General features: G+C 40.9%; 1 protein-coding gene across 2 annotated transcripts; it reads left to right on the forward strand.

The window, feature by feature from the left end:
* Nucleotides 1-1,172: 1,172 nt before the first annotated feature.
* Nucleotides 1,173-20,695, forward strand: ATP6AP2 (ATPase H+ transporting accessory protein 2). 2 transcript variants are annotated; one of them, XM_082378231.1, is made up of 9 exons: nucleotides 1,173-1,414; nucleotides 7,336-7,466; nucleotides 9,242-9,373; nucleotides 14,028-14,123; nucleotides 14,276-14,413; nucleotides 15,458-15,511; nucleotides 16,371-16,520; nucleotides 17,507-17,626; nucleotides 19,682-20,695. In XM_082378231.1, the coding sequence occupies exons 1-9, from the start codon at nucleotides 1,375-1,377 to the stop codon at nucleotides 19,874-19,876; spliced, it is 1,056 nt and encodes a 351-aa protein (XP_082234357.1). In that variant the 5' UTR covers nucleotides 1,173-1,374; the 3' UTR covers nucleotides 19,877-20,695. The 2 variants fall into 2 exon arrangements, with proteins under 2 accessions (XP_082234357.1, XP_082234358.1); XM_082378232.1 differs by lacking the exon at nucleotides 19,682-20,695 and adding an exon at nucleotides 18,352-18,951 and having other exon boundaries at nucleotides 1,200-1,414.
* The last annotated feature ends 2,473 nt before the right edge of the window (nucleotides 20,696-23,168 follow it).

A 23,168-nucleotide genomic window follows, 5' to 3' on the forward strand; every position in this document is an offset into this window, starting at 1 on the left:
CCCTCTATTAATCCCAAGAAGAAAATGGAGATTGGAAACTGAGGAAACAGTAGGGCATTTCCCGCCCCCCCCCCCGCCCCAACATTTTGGTCTTGCATTTGTGCACTGAACAATGCTCAGACACCTTTGAGTGGCTCCCCATTTCCTACCAACTGAAGCGTGGTTCTTTTATGTAACATTCAACATCCTCAATAAACATGTCCCTAATTGAAATTTTTAGCACTTTGTGCCCCTCTTCTTTGGTTAAACTAAACATTTAATGCTTAACCTGATGGGTTTTCTCCCTGTCATAGCTTAGTTTTTGCTACCTGAAAGAACCTCCCCATCTCCTGCGTACTGAAACCACATCCATCTTTCAAGGTCATTGGCTGGGGCATCGTTTTCTGACCACAGATGATACACTGTCATTTCTTGCTTCATATCATAGGTTTAATAATAATAATAAAAAAAAAAACCCATAAGGTGTGAGAAGGAAGGATCCTGGTCAAATTATTATGTCTAGCCTTCGCGTAACACTGAGTGAATGGATGAAGGAAGTAATTAATGTAATTAACTCCTGGTGGATCAGAAAGTCTTAGATAGGGTTGCCAGATTTAGCAAATCAAAATGCAGGACGCCCAGTTATATGTGAATTTCAGATAAACAACTTTTCAGATAAACAATACTTTTTTTTAGTATAAGTACGTCCCATGGAATATTCACATGTTTATGCTAAAAAGTATTCGTTGTTTATCTGAAATTCAAACGTAACTGGGCGTCCTGTAGTTTATCTAGCACCACTACTTGGAGTGCAGGGGTTTCCCGAAGCGCCTGGCTTCCTCCCAGCAGGTGCTCAGCATCTGTGTAATTGTTACAGCGAAACCCAAACCAGCCTTGCAGCTTCCACAGCTGCACCCGTAGCGGGACGGGGCCACGCGACCGGGACAGACAGACACCCTGGTTGGAGACCGTCGCTCGAGACTGGCGAAAGGGTCCGCACCCGGGAGGCAGCCCCACCCTGTGGGCTCTCTAGACCCCTCGACAGGTTCCGTCATCCCCCCAGCCCCCGACCACCCGCCCTACCCTCCATCCCGTGACCGGTCGTCACGGGCCGGGGGAGGAACTGCCCGGCTCTTCGATCGCTGCCTGCCATTGGCAGGGCCTTCCATCCATCACGTTAGGCTCCGCCCATGATGCTTACGTCTCCCAGGCTTCGTCTGTTCCCCAGGCCGCGGCGTAGCTGGCGGTTGGTGGAGAAGGTGGCAGCCGTCCCAGAGGAGGCGAGCAGGGAGTCGGGGCGAGCCCGAGCTCGTCACCCCCTCGTTCTGCGGTGGTCGATCGCGTCCCGCCGGCCCGCTCCGTGTCGTCCTGCACTGCTGCGGCCGCCGCGGAACCATGGCTGTGCTCGTCGTGCTCTTGTCCTTCTTGGTGGCGGGTGAGGCCCCGGGCCGCGGGACTCGGGGGCGGCCGCGGGTGGGCGGCAGTGGGGTGGATGCCGCAGTGCGGGCAGCTGGCGATGGCATCGCCCCAGCCGCCTCCTTCTCCGCCTTCTCTCCGGGCCGGCCTGTGGCGGCGCGGCCTGGCGGGCTTGCTGGGGCCGGGCGGGGCTGGGCTGCTTGGGGGCACCTGAGCCGGCCTCCACCCTCCGCCTCTTCAAGAAAGGCGAGTCCGCCTGTCTTGCTCCGGCCTCTTCCGGCTCGGGAGGCGCTTCGGAGGACGGGGATGCATTTCTCAGTCAACTGTTGAACCGCAGCCCTCTGCAAAGAAGCGAAGGCAGACTTCTTAGCTGCCATCAGCTGCTGCTTTTTGCATTTTTCTGGTGTCTTCATTTCTAGCGGTTGTCATCAGTAATTGGTGAAATCTCCCCACTCCCCCCAGTGTTTCAGGATACGGAAATTGATTTTGTATGATTATTGTTTTTGTATGATTATTTCTCAAGGAGAATTTAAAGTTCCTCTCAGTGGTTTGCAATAGTTCCCAATTTTAAGGATTTGGAAACTAAGATGTGAGTCACGTTCTTAGGGTCACATGTCAAATAAATGGTAGCTTTCTCCGTGGAACCTAGGTTCCCTAGCATTCGACAAGGGGAATGCAAGTCAGCTCATAATCGGCCTCTTACCGTGTATCATGTAATTCGGTTAATTTTACACCAATCCTTAGAAGAGGATATCACCCTCGTTTTACAGAGTGGTCAAGCCTAGATAAATTACCCAAACAGCACACAAGTAGTAAGCCGCAAAGCTGGAATTGAACCCAGATCAGCTGGTTCCAAAGCGTGGGCCTTTCCCATTATACGTGTCGTGGCACAGGTGTGAGAATGTGGGAATGATGGGGGCTGGGACTAGCGGCACAGTGGTGAACAAGAGGCCGACTTGATAACAGTTTGGAGGAATGGGTCCCTGTTCCCCAGTGTGTCGATTTAAAACCTAGACGTTAAAAATCTGTAGGACGCCTGTGCCGCTGCTCTGTGAGGTGCTGAGATGCCCCACTTTGGGAATGGTGGTTTAATTCTACATGAAGGTATAGACCTTTGATATTTTTGAAATCGGCAGGTTTTCTCCATCCCTGGAGGTGCCGAGTGTTGTGTGTTGATGATAGTTACACTTAAATGACCCCCAAATTTTAAGGTTGTATTGTACCTTTCGTCTCTGGCTCTGTCAAGGTCGTTCTGATCTATCTACTCAATTTCTTTGGGGGAATTTTTTAAGTTTTTAAATTTAAAGATCTTCCCTTTGATACAGTGATTTAGCTGAACATCTCGCTGAAATTCCATGTTTTAATGTTATGATTGATATTATTTTGATTCAGTGAGGTTTAGGGGTTTTTGTTAGGTTTTGGTCTGAGGCAAAATAATTGCTTCTGTATATGGTTTGAACCTGCTTTGCTAACTATAATAGTCTAGTTCATACAGATCAGGAATCTGATCCTGTCAGCTTCTGCACTGCATGGTCTTGTCAGATGAGGTTAAATTACTATTTTCCACAATGACTAAATGTGATTTAATGGAAAACATCTTTAAGAGATCTGACTTCTCTATTTGAGAAAAAAATGTGAGTCCTTTAAAATGGTGTTACGAAACCAGAGACCAGGGGACGGGATCTAGGGTTATGAATACCAGGTCATGAGGAGTATTTGAAAAAAATTCAGATGTTTAGCTTGGAGAGAAAAGGCCAAGGGTGAACACATGGAATTTGAAGGGATGTCATGTTGAAGAGGGATTCAATTTGGTCACTGATGCCCCAGAGGTCGAAAGTAGGACCTGTTTATTTTTTCACTTGTCGATTCCATCCCCATTCATAGATGACAGCATAGTATGGTGGGAGTTCCCAAAGAGGGGAAGGATTCTTAACCTCTCCCCCAGACTGGGGAGGCTGGGGGAAATTTCCCCAGGCAGGGTGCCTCACAGGCAAATGTGTGAAAGGTTGGGGTGGGAAGAAAAGGCATTTTTGACAGAACAGTATGTGTAAAAGCACACAGGTGTGAGAGCAAAAGAGTGAATAGTTTGGTGGAGCTGAAACGTATAGGAGTTAAGTTGGGGAGATCCCAGAAGGAAGGGTGGTGAAGTGCTTTGGGTGTTACATTTTGGATTTTGTCTCAAAGGCTCCGGGCATCGAGTGAAGGTGGTTGAGCTGAAGGGTGAATGTTCTGTAGTTTGAAAAGGTGCTGGGAAGGCTGGATCCGAGAGTGGCATGACGGGTCATAAGGCGGCCAGTTCTAGCAAGCCTCGAGAGAGCCTGAAGTGGGGAGGGCCTGATGAGGACCCTGGACATGGAGGGGAAAGGGTTGTGAGATAAGAAGAAGAACAAAAGATGGACAGAATTCATTGGTTGATTAGCTGTGGTGCTGAGGAAGGATTTAAAGATGACTAATTCGAGCAGCTGGGTGGAAGGTGGTGTCATCCTTTGATACAGAGAATGTAGGAGGCGTGTATGGAAAAATGGTGAATTCAGTTCTGAACCTGTTGAGTTTGAAGGACTCATGGGACTTAGAAGGAAATGCTCAGCTGACTGTAGGCCTAAGGCTCAAGGGAAATCGAGGCTGAATATAAAAATCTGGGAGCCATTAGTGTGTTTTTGGTGTTTGCAGTCTTAGGGAGTAGATGGGCTCAGCCAGGGGGAGACTCCATTGTAGAACAGTGTAGAATAGAAAGCAGTGAGGGTCAGGAATGGAGCTGCAGATCTCCCAAGTGGAGTGTGCCCAGTGATATTGGGATGCCAGAAGAATGTACTGGAAATTCCATTTGTCTCTTATTTTCTCTCTCTTGTTTATAGTAATGGTCAGATATTTTTGTAGAATGTCCCTCAATTTGGGCTTGTCTGCTATTTTCTCATGATTAAATTGGGAAGAATACTAAGGTGTCTCATCCTTTTAAAAAATTTCTATTTTGTGTGTTCTGTAATATATTATGAATATATATTTTATACTACAAATGTATACTTTATAAGTAAATATATGTATATTGGGAATACTTTCAAACTTTATACTGAGAGGGTTGAAATCTCAAAAGTTTGGACGTCACTGCTTTAAAGGATGGGAAGGGGAAGAAACTGAGGAGAAAAGCAGCCAGAGGGATTGGAAGGAAAACTAGGGGCCCGGGCTTATGGAGACCAAGGCAGGAGTTGTCAGTATCAGTTGCTTTGGGAAGTTACATAAATTGAGGGCTGAAAATTGTCTTTGGGATTTGGTGAGTCATTTCAGTGGCATGGTGGGGTCAGAAGCTGTGGGTTAGGTAGCAAACAGGAGATGAAGAAGTAGCAGAGCCAGTGATGGCTGACAACTCTTCCAGGATTCTTCGTCTGAAGGGAAGCAGAGGTAGGTGGAGGCTGGTAGGACCAAAGGAAGGGTTTTGTGGTTTGGATTTTAGAATGGGAGCACCCTACGCGTATTTTTATGCTGAAGCGAAAGAGCCAGTTGAGAGGGGAAACGGCTAGTGCAACGTGTGGCTTCATTCGTTCACTCAACAAGTATCTATTGAGCACCAGTGTGCCAGGCACCGTTTTCAGCCCTGGGGATATTGTGTGAACAAGACAGACTGAAACCCCTGCCCTCGTGGAGCTCATATTGTACAGGGCCAGCTTCGTATGCCCCAAACCATATAGCCACCTAACTCCTGATACATCGTATGTTCCAGAATAGAGACTTAATAAACCCTGAATGAATAATTCAGTAGGTGAATGAATGAAGGTCCCTTGAAGGCTGAACCATGGGATATTTTCAACCGGAGGAGGGACATCCCTGCCAGCACCTGGAGGGAGAGGAGATAAGGCTAGGGGCTTGTGCAGATAAACTTGTGATGGGGAGAGGAAGCAGGAAGCTGGAGGAATTCCTGTGCTTTCTCTTGAAGCTGGAGATGAGGTTATCTGGTGAGACTGAGTTGGGAGTGATAAAACTGGAAGTTGAGAGAAGTTGGGAAGCCAACTTCTTAAACTTTTTAAAGGATTAGAATGTTGGGACAATGGAGATGATTGCTGGCAAACGTAGTGCTGAGGTGGCATCCCCATTCGCTGGTCACATTCAGGTAGAGGATGGGTGGCCTTCTTTCAGGTATCCCGGAGATGCCTGCGTGAAGCAGCAGTTTCTCAGCACAGGAGTCTCTGTAAGGTCTTCTAAAGCTCTAGGCTCCTGAAGGGCTGTTGTACAGGTGTGGAAGTGGCTTCTAAGTGTAAAGCTGAGGCAAAGTAATTTAGTAGAGCTCTGCTGGGGTCGAGTGAGTAGGGCTGCATCTCAAACAAGGCAATCTCCAGATCCAGATCTTGTTCTTTAAGTGTGTATGGTATTCAGAAAGTATGCCTTCCTTGCTGCCCCATTTTCCTTAGAGTTTGCAGTTAACTACTACTTCAGCGAACCAAGATGTCTGTCATTTACAAACTGCCATTCCATTCTGCTAATTTTTTTTTGTCTGCCTTTGGCTAGAGCAGTTTGGAAATTCCTGCTCTAGTGGCTGTGCTGAATGAAACTCGTAACTCTTCGTGTTGTATCAGCACCATCCTGAGGCCTTTTATTTACTGTCAATACTGCAACACCGAAACATTTACTGTTGCATCCAAAGTTATTCCCATAGCCTGTAAGCGGTACTTTCCTTAGGTCAAGAGAGTAACAGTGATGCTTTATTAAAGTCTAATTTTCCTGTACTAGGCGTGACCAAGATTTGTTTTGGACTTGGAACTAATCTTTTCATAGGAACTCGAAAGTTTCCATTAGTTACTTGTCCTTGTGTAATCTAGACATGATTGGGTTAACTCACGATGGGTGAAGAAGCAAGATACCTCATCCTTAGCCTTGGAGGGCCTATAACATAGTCCCTTTATTCTCATTCTCACCTCTTAATCCCAGGCCCCATACCCCTAGACTAGTTGACTTTATTATTACAGAATACCTTTTCTCAGCCTCTTGATATGTGCATTGGAAATACTATGTCCTGGACTTTGTTTCTAGAGTCTGAAGTATTTTACATTCTGACTGGTAACGTGGACCCCCCATTTGACAGTACTCATTTCACTAGCTTTGCCTGTGGGACATAAGGGAAGCTATGATCTATCCTAAGATATACTAACCTGCTGAAGTTTTGGCATGATATACTAGGAATTTTATGAATTTGCATTTTCAAGAGAGGATCAACGGTAGAAATATTTATTTATTTATGGCTGTGTTGGGTCTTCATGGCTGTGCGCGGGCTTTCTCTAGTTGCGGTGAGCGGGGTCTACTCTTTCGTTGTGGTGTGTGGGCTTCTCGTTGCGGTGGCTTCTCTTGTTGCGGAGCACGGGCTCTAGGCACGCGGGCTCCAGTAGTTGTGGCACGTGGGCTCAGTAGTTGCAGCTTGTGGGCTCTAGAGCACAGGCTCAGTCACTCCGCGGCATGTGGGATCTTCCTGGACCAGGCCTCGAACCCGTGTCCCGTGCATTGGCAGGCGGATTCCTAACCACTGAGCCATCAGGGAAGCCCTTGATGGTAGAAATAATTTAGAGATTTCAAGTATCTTTTCTTCCTTTCTGGTCTGGGCCAAGGTTTTGGTTTTTGTTCTTTTAAAAATCTGGAGAAATGCTGCTGATTTCTAATTCTTGCAAAATTGCCACATGCCCCTGTTTAAGGGCCATCTGTAGGAAGGCACCTAGGTCATTAGGAGAGTCTTGTTTCATAGTTGTAACTTTGTTACAGCAGAATGTATGGACTTAAATTCTTACAGTGATACTTTGAAAAAGAATTTGTTGATGTTTAGGTTTCAGCATTTTGTCCAATCAAAATTTAGTATGCTAAAGTCAATGGAGAATGGGAAAGTATGTATTATATTTAATAATTTTCAATGTGGGTGCAAAAGATTTATGATGGTGATCATTTATTAATCTGTTTTCCTTTCAGGTGTCTTAGGGGACGAGTTTAGTATATTAAGATCACCAGGGTCTGTTGTTTTCCGGGATGGAAATTGGCCCATACCAGGAGAGCGAATCCCAGACGTGGCTGCATTGTCCATGGGCTTCTCTGTGAAAGAAGTATGTGTATTTAAAAAAAATATTTGGAGCTGCTTCTGAAAGCATTTTTGTTGATTTCTGCTAATAGGCCAGGAAAGCAACGGGCAAACATAGGTACAGATTACAAAAGTAAAAAGCTTATTTGTAGTCAGGGAGATTTTGGATAAGTGTTCCAAGCTCGATTATGAAAACAAATCATTATAAAACATTAACCATGTAATCGTTTATTCATAGTAGTGACGTTCTTTGTTATATAAGAGAATGCATCTGTCCTACTATTAATAGGATGTATAATTTTATTGTGTTTTTCCAGTACACATGATAGATTTGTGTCTTGGTTCAGGCTGTTGTTACAAAGTACCATAGACTGGGTGCTTTATAAACATTTATTTCTCACAGTTCTAGGGGCTGGAAGTCTGCGATCAGGGTGCCAGCACGGTAGGGTTCTGGTGAAGGCCCTCTCTGGGTTGCAGACTGCCAACTTCTTGTTGTATCCTCACATGGTGGAGAGAGCCGGAGAGAGCCCTCTGGGGTCCCCTCTATAAGGGTGCTCTAATCTCATTCATGAGGATTCCATCCTCATAATATAGTTACCTCCCTAAGGCCCCTCCTCCTAATACCGTCACACTGGAGGGATTAGGATTTTTGCAACATGAATTTTGAGGAGACACAAACATTCAGTCCATTGCAATTTGTTATGCATGATAAAATGTTTACCTGAGTTTAGGAAAATAGTGTGGTCAGTAGCCATAACCTGTTGTAATATCTGGCTGCTTACATGATTGTTGCGTAGGGGGCCTAGGTCCAGTCAGTATGAGACATCTTATAAAGCTCAGGGCTGGAAGAAAGGAGATGGAGTTTGCTCTATCTTCCTATCTCCTCCCACTTTAAACTTTGGTGCTTTTGAGGTGGTCTCTAGATATCGTCAGTCACTCAAAGGAACATTCTTCCTAGGTCCTGAGTGCCCTTGAAACCAGAAGCAGTGCATGGGAACTGCCTCTCTGCTGGGCCTTTGGGTGGAGCCCCTGCATTCCTTGCGTGAACCTGATGGGTTGTTTACATTTTAGGATGAAATTTGCACCTAGTTCTTTACAAACTTAATTTTGACTACAAATGGCTGTCAAAGTAACCTTTAGAAATAATTATTAATAAACTACTATGAGTTACTTTCAGCAGGAATTTTATTTATAAAGCACTTAGTCTAAAGAGAATGTTGTAATGGTAGCCTTGCTGTGTCACTGTGAAAGAGAAAAGTGATGCTGTAGGTAAGGGCAAAGAATGATGTGAGGGAAGGAAATGTCCATGGTTATATGGAAAAGAGAATGTTTTGTAATCTGGAATTTGAAAAGTACCTACATTTTGTTTATTTGCCTGCTTTTTTCCACAGAAGGTTTGAGATGACTTGTTATTAGACTTTATTGTTTCAAGTCTGTAAAGGTTTAAGAAAATGAAGAAGGTACACCGTGATGAAGAGTGGCCCCCGCTTGCCACAACTAGAGAAAGCCCTAGCACAGAAACGAAGACCCAACATAACAATCAATCAATCAATCAATTAATCAATAAAAAAACATAAATCTTAAAAAAAAAAAAAAAAAAAGAAAATGAAGAAGGTAGAAATCAGCATCCTCAATTAGGAGATTGCAACTACTGCTTTAAATAAGACATTTGCTGCTGTCCCTGTGAGTTTTCATTGCCAGTGTCATCCCGGTACCCCTTAATTCTGCTTGTTAGATGTTATTAGGGAAATGGTTTCCTGCGTTGATAATTGGCACAGTTTCACACTTTTCAATGTGTAGGACCTTTCTTGGCCGGGACTTGCAGTGGGTAACCTATTCCACCGTCCTCGGGCTACCGTTATGGTGACGGTGAAGGGAGTGGACAAGCTTGCTCTACCCCCAGGCAGTGTCATTTCGTACCCTTTGGAAAATGTGAGTATTTATTATAAAGAATTAAAGGGATGCATTTAAAATTTTGTCTTGTCAGCTGTCATTATGGATTGTGTTCTAAGCACTCGTCTTTTTTTTTTTAATGCACTGATAAGTAAAATAGTTTTTTTTTTTTTTTTAATTATATGATGGTTGTAAATTTATTGAGACTTGGCTGTTTGCTATGGATGAGAATACTTTCTAAGGTAGAGAAATTGGCCCACTCTCAGAATAGTCAGAGGCTCAAAAAAGAGAAACCAGTTGAGGGTGTAACCTGCTGACATTTTCTAGGGCATTATTTTGTCACCTTCCCTTCAGAATTTTATCATTTTTGTGTAAGAAGGAGACTGGAGGCAATTTTGCTGGCTCACTTATTCCTTCACTGGCCTTTCAGGCAATATGGCTGGCTGAGCTGTTGTGAGAGGCCCTCCTTCTACTGTAAGCATATAGAAGTCACCAAACATCTTTACATGTATCACTAAACTTGAAAGCGAGGAAGGGATACACACAGGTGCCAGATATGAATAGAGAATTCAAAAGGCACAATGGTGAGCAGGAGCTGAAGGTGAAACTGTGTTCCTTCCCTACAGAAAGCCTGGGGCTATAAAATGCTGTCTTGTTCTTGAAAGGAGGACTAGTAAAACCCCAGCTGCCCCAGGGCTACCATGAAGGAGCTGGGTTGCCACCCTTAGCTGTGGGGCCCAAAGAGCCCCCCCTAAGAGAAATCGGAACTATGGGCTTGTGCTGTGCAGAGTCACATGCTCCAAATTCACACAATCCACCCCACACAGACACCTCCCCAGCCCAGGGCTCCTTCGGTAAAAAAGAACTGAAGAGGAGTTGAATTTACCAAACACTTGAAGGAAAAAATGCCATGAGAAAGTCAGCAGGTGCAACAAACAGAATTCATCCCCCTAGAACTACTACAGATAATAGACCAGCCTCAAAAAGAGATTTAAAAATACATATATTAAAATTGTGGAAGAGTTAAAGGAAGGGATAGAAACCAGAGGCAGTTAAAAGATATTTTTGATATGTGGTGCTTTCATTTTCACTTAAAAATATTTTGTAATTTAGACTGATTTCTTTAACCCATGAGTTATTTAGAAGTGTTGTAACATACGGGTTCTTTCAAAATAATTTTTAATTTTTCAGTTTCTAATTTCACTGCATTGTAACACTGGTCTATATGATGCTGATTTTGGTGGTGGTGGGGGGTTTCACACTTTTCCTGTGGTCTAGTATACATTATCTCCAAGCACACATGACATGCTTACAAAAAATGACCGTGTACTAGGCCACAAGGCAAATCTCAATGGATAATAATCAGTATCATGTAAACCACCCTCTCTGACCACAATGCAGTTAAATCTGAATACAATAACAAAATGATACCTTAAAAAATGCTTGGAAGTGGTAGAAACAAACACAAGATACGACTCCTCAGGTTTAGAGCACACTGAGGTAGGCTAAAGCCAAATCAACACCTAAATATAGTGAAATTGAAGAACTGTCAAGGACGCTAATAATCTTCCCAGAGAGAAAAGACGCTGTCATGACAAAGGAATGAGAGTAAAATGGTAGCAGATTTCTCATCATTGCCATTAGGGACCAGAAGCGCAAGAAAGGAAAAGCAGGAATTGCACAGTATGAAGCTAGGCTGAGAATATTGTTTAAGTAGTTATAATAAAATGATACAGAAATGAAAATTATAACTATTGGGAGGGTGGAGAGATAGAAACAGAGTGCTTGTAAGGGGATAGGGCTGTGGTTGGTAATGTGGGAGAGCTAGATCCTCATTTTCTATAATGGGCGATAAATACATAATGCCTAAAATTGAAAAATCAAGATGGAGTAGTATAAACATTATTTAGAGGTGGTGGTAAAAAGAAAAGGAAACAAAGGATTTGAAGGTGAGTGCTATAAATAGGTACTAAGGATGTAACGTTCAGTCAGTCAGCATGATGACTGTAGTTAACACTGCTGTGTGATACATATGAAAGTTGTCAAGAGGGTAAACTCTAAGTTATCACAAGGAAAAAAATTTTCTTTATGTTCACTAAACTTATTGCAGTAATCATTTCACAGTATATGTAAGTCAAACCATCATGTTGTATACCTTAAAACTTACACAGTGATGTATGTCAACTGTATCAATAAAACTGGAAAAATTAACTCGAAGTGAGGAAGAAAAAAGATGGGGGAGGAAAGAAAGTGAGTACCTCAGAGAAATAGGAAATGGACGGGCAACCTTATCTTCCATAGAAAGTCTTAAAGAATTGTTTGTCTCTTTAAACCACATGTATATATAACTCTTAAAAATTAATTTTTAAAAAGCCAGTAAGAAAAGATAGCTGAAATAGACACAGTCCTAAATAATTCATTGGTTGAGGAGAAAATTATGGTGGAAGTATTGAAATTATTTGGAACTGAATATCACAAATGTGCCATATATTTAAAGGGTACAGGCTAAAGTGGTAAGAAGAGGGAAAATTTATAACCCTACATGCACATGTTAGATAATTTAAAAGATTGGAAATTAATGAGCTAAAGAAACCAGAAGAATTTCAGAGTAAATGGAAGGAAGGGAACAATAAAAATGAAAGACATGTGAAAAAGATACTTTTAGTCTTCTCAAAGATTATTAAGTAGCTTGTTGTGTGATTTCTGTAAAAATCACTGTAGAAGATCTCTTTTAAAAAAGTATATATGGGACGTCCCTGGCGGTCCAGTGGTTAAGACTCCACGCTTCCACTGCAGGGGGCACAGGTTCCATCCCTGGTCAGGGAACTAAGATCCCATATGCCACGCAGCACAGCCAAAAAATAAAAATAAAAAAGTATATTAAAAATCCAATATGCCATTAAGATTTTCATTAGCCTACAATCCAAAACTAAACATTTTAAAACAGACTAGCCTCATTTTACAGGAGTAGAAGCTGTGAAAAGAGGTCATGTTATTGCTTGACCCTGACTGACCGCTTCTCATACTTTTACTGGCAGTAGGTGGAAAGATAGATATAAGGCTCCGAGGGAAAAATCCACCAGAAAAAAAAAAAAAAAAAGCCTTAGAATTCCACTTAACAAAGCTTCTATTTGATTAGCTAGCTGTTATCATTAGATTTTCAAGTCCTGTAGATACAGAATTTCCATTTTTCCCAGGACAAACGTGTATCCTTATAATGTAGTAGAAGAAAACAATCATGGGATTTTAAGCATGACCTTTTTTCCTTTTTGAGTATAGCAGTCTATATACTTTTTTCTTTTCCTTCACAGTTTGGCGCTCACCTGACTCAGTAGCTTCTCCAATTTGATTGCTAGGGACACGTTACCTTTAATCTTCAACTTTCCTGCTGTGTGTGCCACTGAGGTGAAATGAGGCTGGAGAGTTTGTGTTACATTTTCTCATATTCCTTCCAAAGCCCAAGGAAGTGAAGTGTGTGCCTGCAAAAGGAGGAGCGCTTGTGGCTGACTCAGGGAGCTTGTAACAGGATGCTTTTGCAAGCTGGAACTCTTCCCCTTCTTCAGTTACTCATTAACTTATTTTAAGAGAATTTGGGGAAGAGTTAATATGCATCTTGTGTAAGAGTAAAAATAGATAACACTTCACATTTATTAATCACATTTGTTTCTGCCTGGCCCACATTAACGAGCTACTTATATATATGAACCTTTTAATAGTAAAGGGAATTACTGGGAAAAAAAATCACTGTACGAAATCTCCATTAAAACAAAAACATTACTACTGTACTGCTTGTTGTAATAATATTGAGAATAAATAAGTTTTTGAGGGGAAGAATTACCATAATTTAAAAAAATAATGTGGGGCAAAAACAGGTCTATGGGAATAGAAGTCAGAATTTTGGTTACCCTTGGGGATGGAGGGAGTGGGTAGAGAGGCTTGCAGAGTGCTGATGTTTTGTTTTGCTCTGGTTGGGTTATATGAGCATATCCATCTGTAAATATTCCTTGAGCTGTTACTCCAAGATTTGTGCACCGTATTATATGTATGTTACACTTTAATAATAAATTCACGGAAAAAAGTACATTTTATCACAATTAGCTATGTCAGTTTATTAATATCATGTGTTCCCAAGATAAATTTCACATTCAGAATTCTTGTGACATACTTTATGCCTTGCCTAAGAGTCTTCAGTCTATCTGAAGACCAAACCCTACATCTTATTATTTTTAAAATTTTAAAATGGAAAATGAGGTCTCTCTTTCAATTATATTCAAGTCTTCAAATTCTTTTGACCCTCTCTTAATTGCAAGTTAATACATTATTGTAGAATATACATTCATTGTGGCACATTTTATCAATATTGAAACCAGATGTATTGCTGCTTAAAATACCTGAATGACCACCAGAAAATGGTCGTTTGTGCAAGGTAGTGTTTTCTCCTTCATTTTGCACGTTTTTTCTCATTTAGGCACATTTGGAGACACAAACTCATTGGCCCACTAGGGGGCTGTTTAATCTTCTGTGCCCTCAAAAGGGCTCTTTGCGTTTGGATATGATTTAGGTCTTTTGAATTTCCAAAGAAAATGCTGGTACTTTTTTTTTTTTTTAAAGGCTCCTTTTTTAATACTATGTAAATGATTTTTCTTACCATTTTGGTTCAGGTAATAATTAAGATCTCACTATTAAATTTCAGGCAGTTCCTTTCAGTCTTGACAGCGTTGCAAGTTCCATTCACTCCTTATTTTCTGAAGAAACTCCTGTAGTTTTACAGTTGGCTCCCAGTGAGGAAGTAAGTGTGATACAGTTTTTATTTTAAATGCTTTAAAAAATAAGCTTTCTTTCTTTAATGAAAATTTAAAACTAATTTTATGAAAAATGCTGACAGACCTCTGTATATTGGAATTAATCTGTAGAATGTAACAAAATTTTGGATTCTTGCAGAGAGTGTACATGGTGGGGAAGGCAAACTCGGTTTTTGAAGATCTCTCAGTAACACTAAGACAGCTCCGCAATCGACTGTTTCAAGAAAACTCTGTTCTCAGTTCACTTCCCCTCAATTCTCTGAGTAGGAACAATGAAGTAAGTAGTGCAGTTATTGAATGAATAAATGAATATCATTAGTAACTTGCCATTTCTTATGCTCCTGACTTTAGAGCAAACTTGAAATTTTAGAAAATGAAAAGTTTTGCAAGTTTATTGCTTGGAGTAGATTCTTTTTTCCTTTAGTGTAATTTTTAAGAAATGAATTTCATCTCTTTGTGAGCTGATCTGTAGTAATAAATAGCACTACATTCTAGCGCAAGGGTTGCCACCAATTAATCCTGACAGGCCAGACATCACAGTAACTAGTTGGTAGTTGGTAGAGCTGTGTGGATCTGGTAATGTGGGAGCCATTATTCACTGCCACTTTTGATGTGTTGCCTCATTTTTCTAATTCATTCTTGACTGTACAGTGGAGGGCACCACCCTTACTTTTGACTCCTGTATGTCAGCTTCACCACCTGTTCATGCACCCTCTTAACCACATGGCATGCCACCTTTGTGGTAGCCTCCCTTCTTCACCTACTCTGGATGACCAGGACCACCATCTTTTATTCTTCAAGGGATGTGAGCAAAGTAGGCTATTGTCAGGACCTCGTTGCAGTGCGCCAGAATATTCTGATGCCCTGAGGGAAAACCAGTTTAGATGCTTTTTCACAGCTTTATCAAAAATAAAGCTATTGGGACTTCCCCGGTGGCGCAGTGGTTAAGAATCCGCCTGCCAATGCAGGGGACACGGGTTCGAGCCCTGGTCCGGGAAGATCCAATGCAGCCAAAAATAAATAAATACAATAAATAAATTAAAAAAAAAATAAAACACACAAAAAAGCACTCCTTAAAAAAAAAATAAAGCTATTTGAGTGGTAGTCACTGTGCTGGAGAATGACTATCACCTTTTTGTTAGGAAATACTGTTTTATAAGCATTTTCAGTTGAAATGAACCTAGCAAATGGAGGACAGTTGTTGCATAAATTCACTCATGTACTTAATGTCTGTAATATCCTGTGCCTTATTTGATAGATGGCAAATATAGATCTTAGATGCATATTTAAAATAATGCTCATTTCTTTCTGCTCTCTGCAGGTTGATCTGCTTTTTCTTTCTGAACTGCAAGTGCTACATGACATTTCAAGTTTGGTAAGTAGGCTTCTCAAATTTTTCCGTTCCATTTATTCTGGTTCCAGAAGACATTTCTAGAGAGTCCTTGAATGATAGTGAAACTGGTCAAAAAGTTTAAGTATGCCCTAGATTTATGATTCCATGAAAGTTGAGAAAGCAGTGGTGGTGTTGGGAATTTTGAACTCATCTCATGTTAACAAATTACTTTGCATTTCTACCTTTAGGAGGGATAGTAAGTATTAATATATCTTCCAAGAACACAGGCTTAGGAGTAAGGCCACCCTGGCTGTGGTCCTGACCTGTTGATTTCTTGTCAGACATTAAGACTTAAACAGTTTGGACTAATAACACAGTCGACCAAGTCAGGAAGAGAATATATATGCCTGTAGTGTATTCTTTTTTTTTTTGGTGATTTTTTTTTAAAAACCCTCCTATGATGAAATAGAAAATCTTACCCATGTGCTATCTTCTGAAGTTGCTGGCCAAACTCTCAGTGGGGTTGGTTTGGGGAGTGTGGAAGTGTAGTGCTGGTGGTGTGGGAGATGTCTGCTCTGTGAGCACTGATGGCTCATCTCTCCTGGGATCAAACTGGTCCAACCATCTGTTCTCTCATACCCTGGCCCTGGCCCGTATCTGAGGTTTTTAAACTAAGAAATTTTTAAAAGAGCTTTTATTATAACTAACTGCTCCTAAAAATGAGATTTGTGTTGGATTTGTTTTATCAGAAACTCCCATTTAAACCAGTTCTGTTTGCCACCGTTCTAGACTATTGTGGTACCCTGGGGTGCTTCTGCCTAGTTTAGTTAGGTGTGAAACTCCAACTGGCTGTGTTTGACAATACTTCATCTATTTCCTTTTGTTTGTTTTTTCTCCTAAGTTGTCTCGACATAAGCATCTAGCCAAGGATCATTCTCCTGATTTATACTCACTGGAGCTGGCAGGTTTGGACGAAATTGGGAAACGTTACGGGGAAGACTCTGAACAATTTAGAGATGCTTCTAAGATCCTTGTTGATGCTCTACAAAAGGTAAACCATCAATGGGGTGTGAGCAGTTAGAGTATGAGCATTTGACTTTTAGCCTCCTAATGGGAAAAATCTGCTTAGTGAAATACTATTGATTGAAGTCTTTTACTCACCTTCTTTGAGGGCCCTCTAATTTCAGTGACCGAGGATGGAGTAGGTCACAGGTGTATGTTGGGATGTCTGTCTGTTTTTTTTTTTTTTTTTGGCCTTGCCGAGCGGCTTGCAGGATCTTAGTTCCTCGACCAGGGATTGAACCTGGGCCCTGGCAGTGGAAGTGCCAAGTCCTAACCACTGGACCACCAGGGAAATCCCAGGGATGTCTCTCTTTCTAATGCTGGCATAGGCAGCATAGGAAATGATCAGTAACTCTAGCACAGTACTTTTTTTTTTTTCTTTTTGGCATGGTAAAATATATCTAACATAAATTTCCCATTTAACCATTTCTAAGTGTACAGCTCTGTGGCGCTAAGTACATTCACATTGTTGGGCAACTGTACCACCATCCATCGCCAGAACTTTCATCTTCCCTGAAACTCTAATCCCTATGAAATAATCGAAGGAGAACACTTAGTACAGTACCAGACATTTAGTAGATACTAGTAAATGCTAGTTTTCTTCTGCCCTTGACGTTATTCACCTGCAGCTCTTCAGTGAGGCTTCATAGTTAAATCTTCGTAGATGTTTGTGATCAACCAGAGACAACAAAGATTTCATTTTTCCTACTTCCCTGCCCCCAGTTTATACACCAACAAATTCAGTGACCCTTCTTTCTGGAAGTAATTTTATTTTGAACGTTTATATGTTGAATCTTAACACTTTTCTGAATATTTTAACATCATCAAAACCTTTAAGACTTGCCTATTTTAAGACACAGTGTATTTCATGAGCCAGTAGGTAATTGTATTTGTTCTTGTAGGTGCACAGAAGCTTTACAAAAATTTTAATAAGTGTGTATTTTGAGATTCATAGTAATGTCAGTAACTCTTCAGTTTGCAGATGACATGTACAATCTCTACAGTGGGAATGCAGTGGTAGAGTTAGTGACTGTCAGATCGTTCGACACATCCCTTGCGAGGAAGACTAGGACTATCCTTGAGGCAAAACAAGCGGTGAGTATGTTTTTAGATCCTGCTTTAAAATTGCAAAATTAACTCTAAAAAACCCACTAAATCCTGTATCACTTGTGGGCAATATGAATGAGCAGTCAGTAAATCTGAAAAAACAATTAAAACGTAGGTTTCTTATTCACGTAGGTATGTGTGTTTTGCCAGTGATGCTCAGTTCTTTGGGGTTGTAATCAGATAATGCAAGACTTTGTTAGGGATGCGAGACTTTGTTAGGGATAAAAGCAAATGTGTCAGAGCCCATAAGATAATTCAAATTATGGGTATTACAAGGAGACCTCAGAAGTTAACATGAGGGAGTGGTGTGGCGCTCTCAACTTGTGGAGTCTGCTTTTCTCAGAGGTACATCGTCTTTGTGGTACAGTCTCCCATTTTCCAGCTACGTACACTCTTTATAATACAATTTTTTGACCTGGATCTTGCTTTGATTTTTAAGCATTTAGAGGATCATAGGCAAGGGTGCCAGCTCTAGTATATATAACAAGTGCGTGTGCGCGCACGGCCAAGACCATCACTTACAGCTGGCTTCAGCTGGCTTCATCTCTCAGAGCAGGCGGATTCCCAGTCGTTTATGGACACTCTCCTTTGGGTCCATTTTGCAGCCAGCACTCTCCTCAGTTTTATCAATCGCTGTGTGGGACTTAGAGTGAGATGCTCAAAAGTAATGTGTTCAAGATAATCTAGATGTGACTTGTTTTCATCCTTAACAGGAGCGGAAGGACCTCTGTTTAAGACAGCATGGCAGGCTAGACAAACCGAAAAATTTTCTGACGACTACAGAGCATCTAGAAATAGTGGATAAAAAGCAAACACCCTCTTGAGTGCACAGTTTAACTCTCAAGAAAGTAAGGGAAACTCTTAAGGAGCAACTGCAGAAAGGGAACTGGAGAACTGTGTTTGTTAGTCAGGCTGCCCTGGGAACATTTCCAGTTGGGTTACTGAGCAACTGGCTCTCTGTGGGGAGTTGGAACTGACGCCTCCCCGTGAAGCTGGGACCCTGAAAGGGCCGTGCCCGCAGCGAGACTAGAAAACAGCCCGCCTGCCAGCAGAAGGAGACAGGAAGGCAGCTTGGGGGCTGTGCAGTCGGGGTATGTGCTGGGGGTGGAATGTCTCCTAGGGAATCCTTAACCACAGGGCTACCTTCATGTGGGTTTGAGGCTCAAATTTATACTATCCGCAAGTTCTAGGAAGCCCCAGGCCAAGAAATTAACACAAACCTCAGCCCCAGGCTGGTAAGACCGGTGGCCTCCAGCGGAAGCGAATGTAAAACCTCCCTGGCAGGACACACCCTCCACACACAGCGTACAAAGTATGTAACATGCAGGACACACCCTCCACACACAGCGTACAAAGTATGTAACATGTAATACTAGTTAAAGAATTTTAAAAATTTAACGTTATAAAGCTGAAGAGAATACTTGTTCTTCTGAAGCTCCCTCTTGTCTTATTCCTTTACCCTCCCCATCTAGAGGTAATTGCTCTCCTGAATATTATGTCAACCAGTCCCTGGCTTTTCTTTACAGTTTTAATACATATGTATTTATCCTTAAATAATGTTTGGTTTTGCCTGTAATTGAATTTTCTATAAATGGAATCATACTATATGTATTTTTCTCTGAGCAAAGGCTCAGTATTGTTTTTAAGAGCCACGCAAGTTGATAAACATAGCAGTAAAATGACCTGAACTACTACTATATGTTCCACTGGATGTGCCACATTTATTCATCCCGTTGCTGGATGTCCTTGCACATGTCTTGGTACATCTAGACGTGTTCCCTAGGGCACGCACTGGCTGGATCACAGTATACGCACACTGTCAAGTTTATTGGCGTTGCAAGCAGTTGGAGCACTGTATATACTTCCACCAACAGTGTGCTAACCTTCTCTTTGAAGGCTCCCCCTTCTTGGTTCCTCCTAATATAGGGAGCTCTTATGCCACTTTTTAATATACTTTGTTTGTTAGATAAACGAATCATAGCTAGCAAATTGGGATAATTTCCTAACTTAACATTCTTCCCTCTGTGATTTTCTTTCCTGTAGAAGGACCCATCAAGTACCTATAACCTCGCATATAAGTATAATTTTGACTATCCAGTGGTTTTCAACATGATACTCTGGATAATGATCGCCTTGGCCTTGGCTGTGATTATCACCTCTTACAATATTTGGAACATGGATCCTGGATATGATAGCATCATTTATAGGATGACAAACCAGAAGATTCGAATGGATTGAACTTTCCTTATGCCAACTTAGAAAAGGGGTTTGGAAATCGGCTGTTTCGTTATAATAAATCTTTTAGTGTAAAGTAGATAGTATAAATTTATAAAAAAGCAGATTGTGTTCTCGCTTTTATGTGCCTGTGAGATGATGTTCTTTTAGAGTGAATTAATTATAGTATTGATGTGAGTTGATTTGTGTGATACAGGTTCCATAATATGCTCAAATACTATGATTGATATAACCATTTAATATGAATTTCATTCCATTTAATATTTGGAAACATGCACTGAAATAACAGTTTGTGTTATTTATGTTGGGAAAATGTACTGACTTTGAAATGCTTAATTAACTTACTTCCTTACACAGGACAGGTGAAAGTGATAACTGGACTGTTATATACTATGAACATAAACATCTTAATCTGAAACGAGTAAAGTAAAGGTTTTTAACTTCAAGCAGCTCTAAACTACGTATGTCTATGTATGTGCTTATACAGTCACTTACTTAGATTTGGACTTCCATCTGATTGACAGACTATAGCTGTTTTTTAACCTCTTCTGAAAGTTTGGTGATCCGAATGGTCAGGTGTGGATATTAAAGATACTACATTGATCTAAGAAGGAACTAGCTTTGTGGAGTTACACACAAAAACATTTGGGGGACATCTTGGGGCATGATTTAATTTTTCCCCTTTTGTAAGTAAGTTACTCTGGCTTGCAGTACAACATCGTTCTATAGAACGTTAAGTGGAAGTAGATGCTCCCTACTTTTCATGTGGAAGTGGACCAATGTCTATAAAGAGTGGCAAATAAAGTTAATAATGATTCCAAATTTGTGTCGTTTCAATATTAAATCTATTTTATATTGTAAAAACCTAACTGAAAAGGGTTTTAATCTAATTAAAATTGGCTGTTTTGTTACACAAACTTTTATTATTCTCACTGCCTCCTGAGATTCATTACCAATTGAGGAAGACATTTCAGTTACTATGCTTGTTACTAAATTTATACAGAATATGTGATAAATTCACACTAGACTTCAGGTAGGGAAGGCTTAAATTTTCCTATAGCATTTAAAAAGGTGAATATACAACTAACTGATTACAGTATGAAGAACTAATAAGGTAAAGGCTTAAGGGATACAGTTTTAAATTCTTATAGCTTACCCAATTAGAATTTTAAACTTCATGATTATGTAGCTAAGTTACTTTAGTAAGAGAGTTGTGCTGCCCTGCCCCTGGGAACCCCCTACTTGGGTTTAGTATTAGCTGTGTCTGCCTCTTCTTTGCAAAGAACATCAAATCATTTCTAAATAACATGTTTGAGAAGACGGAGTCTATTTATCCTGCAGGATACCATTGACAGTTACAGTGTTAAACTTCCATAGAGTGGAGGAAGTTTTTGTTTTCTTTTTGCCTCTCATTGAACTATAAATAGTGAAGCTAATAACTCCACAGGAAGGAAAAACTAATGGTCCTAAAATCACTCAAGTGTTCTCCTCCACCACTACCCCCTGCCAAGTTTATGAGGGTGAGGGCATCTTCAGCAACCTAGCCCGGAAACACTCTGACCCCCACGGAACCCAACAGGGCCTATGTCTGGGGAACAGGGATCTATAATGCTGCAGAGCGGTTAAAATTCATTTTTCTTTCACAAGTTTCTTATATAAATATTGCCACAGAAGTTAGATTGTTATGATGAAATATGAAGTAAACCAGTGCCTTTGTAATTTAAAACTGATGAGACTACGTTCTAGAAGAAAAAAAATTAATAACATGACAGCACTAATCCTTGCAGGGTAAATGGCATCAGCACCCTTCCATCTATGGTAGGCAGAAAGCAATTAATTAAAATAAATGTTCTGCCAAGATTATTATACCTGTTGCTGATGATTTGCTCTTAAATTAAGTCTAATTTGTTCAGGAACATAAATCATGATGTCAAGATTTGTGTGAGAGGCAGGAAAGTCAGGCTCATGGCAGACTATTCCACTGACACTGAAAGAGAAAACCCAGTCACTTTATATCTAATTGGTGGAATATTCCAGGTTTATAAAATATCTGAGATTCTACATGTGGCAGATACTGCTTATGGCCTAATTCTGTTAAGAATAATAGAGAATTGATTTTTTACTTTCTTTGGCTGTCTTTTGTGAAGGAATGCTATCCTGAATCCATTTTCACTAGTACCGAATAATATGGAAGCCATAAACTTACCTTTTAATGGGTGATCAACAATTTCCAAAACATGCAGTGGCATCAGGCCTTCCAACCTTGGCTTCAGGTAGGTTTCTTTCCAGCCTTTTCATGACAGAGTGACTATGCAGTGGTTTCCTGGAAAAATAAGGAGTTGTCAGAAAAAGGCATTAGTTAAGAAGCACTGTGACTGAAATAAAGATGAATTCAGTTATCCGATTCACCACTTACTAGCTGAACAATCTTGGGCAAATCCCTTAATCCTCTCTGAATCAAAGTTTTTCATCTATATAATGGGGATGGTGATACTCCAGGTTTGTGAAAGTCAGCATTCAGCGGGATAACATGCTCAAAGGTTTGTGAATGCTTAATATAAACTATAATAATAGTACCAAATTCAAGGAACTCTGCTTGGGCCCATCATTGTACCACTGATATGTACTGGCTAGTTTCTTGGTTGCAAATAATAGGAACAAACTTTGATTAGTAAATTATGTCAGTTGTCCTACTCTAGTGACCTTTTACTGGCCCCAGATGCAGTTCAGGAGCGCATTTCGCATTTAGTTGTCCTGTCTCCTTAGTCTCAGTTCCCCAACCAGGGATTGAACCCGGGGCCCCAGCAAGTGAAAGTGCTGAATCCTAACCACTGGACCACTGGTGCACTTTTGAAAAAGTAATGGCCAGTGATTTTATAGAATGTCTCTCTATAAGATTGTTGGTTTGATATTTGCTCATGATGTCAGGAGGCACATGATCTCAATATGTCTAATCTTTGGTGACATTAACTTTTTTTAAAACTCTAATCCAAGAAATAAGAGAAAATTTAAATCTACATATTGAAATGGCCCACCATGTACTTCAGAAAATTGACATTAATCTATCAACTCTGAGACATATCTTATTAAAATTTTAGACTTTTAAGACGAAAGATCTTCAGGGCTTCCAGGCACAAGGTCAAGTTATTTATATGAATAAGAAAAGTTGCCTAGCATCAGACTTCTCGTGTGTAATATGCAAAGTACTGCGAGGGTGGAACAGCATTTTCAAGAAACCCAAGGAAAGAACATACAAGCCCAGAATGTTACATACATCTCAAACCATGGCTATAGA

This window comes from Balaenoptera borealis (genome assembly GCF_965194805.1).
Source record: "Balaenoptera borealis genome assembly, chromosome: X".
NCBI lineage: Eukaryota > Metazoa > Chordata > Mammalia > Artiodactyla > Balaenopteridae > Balaenoptera > Balaenoptera borealis.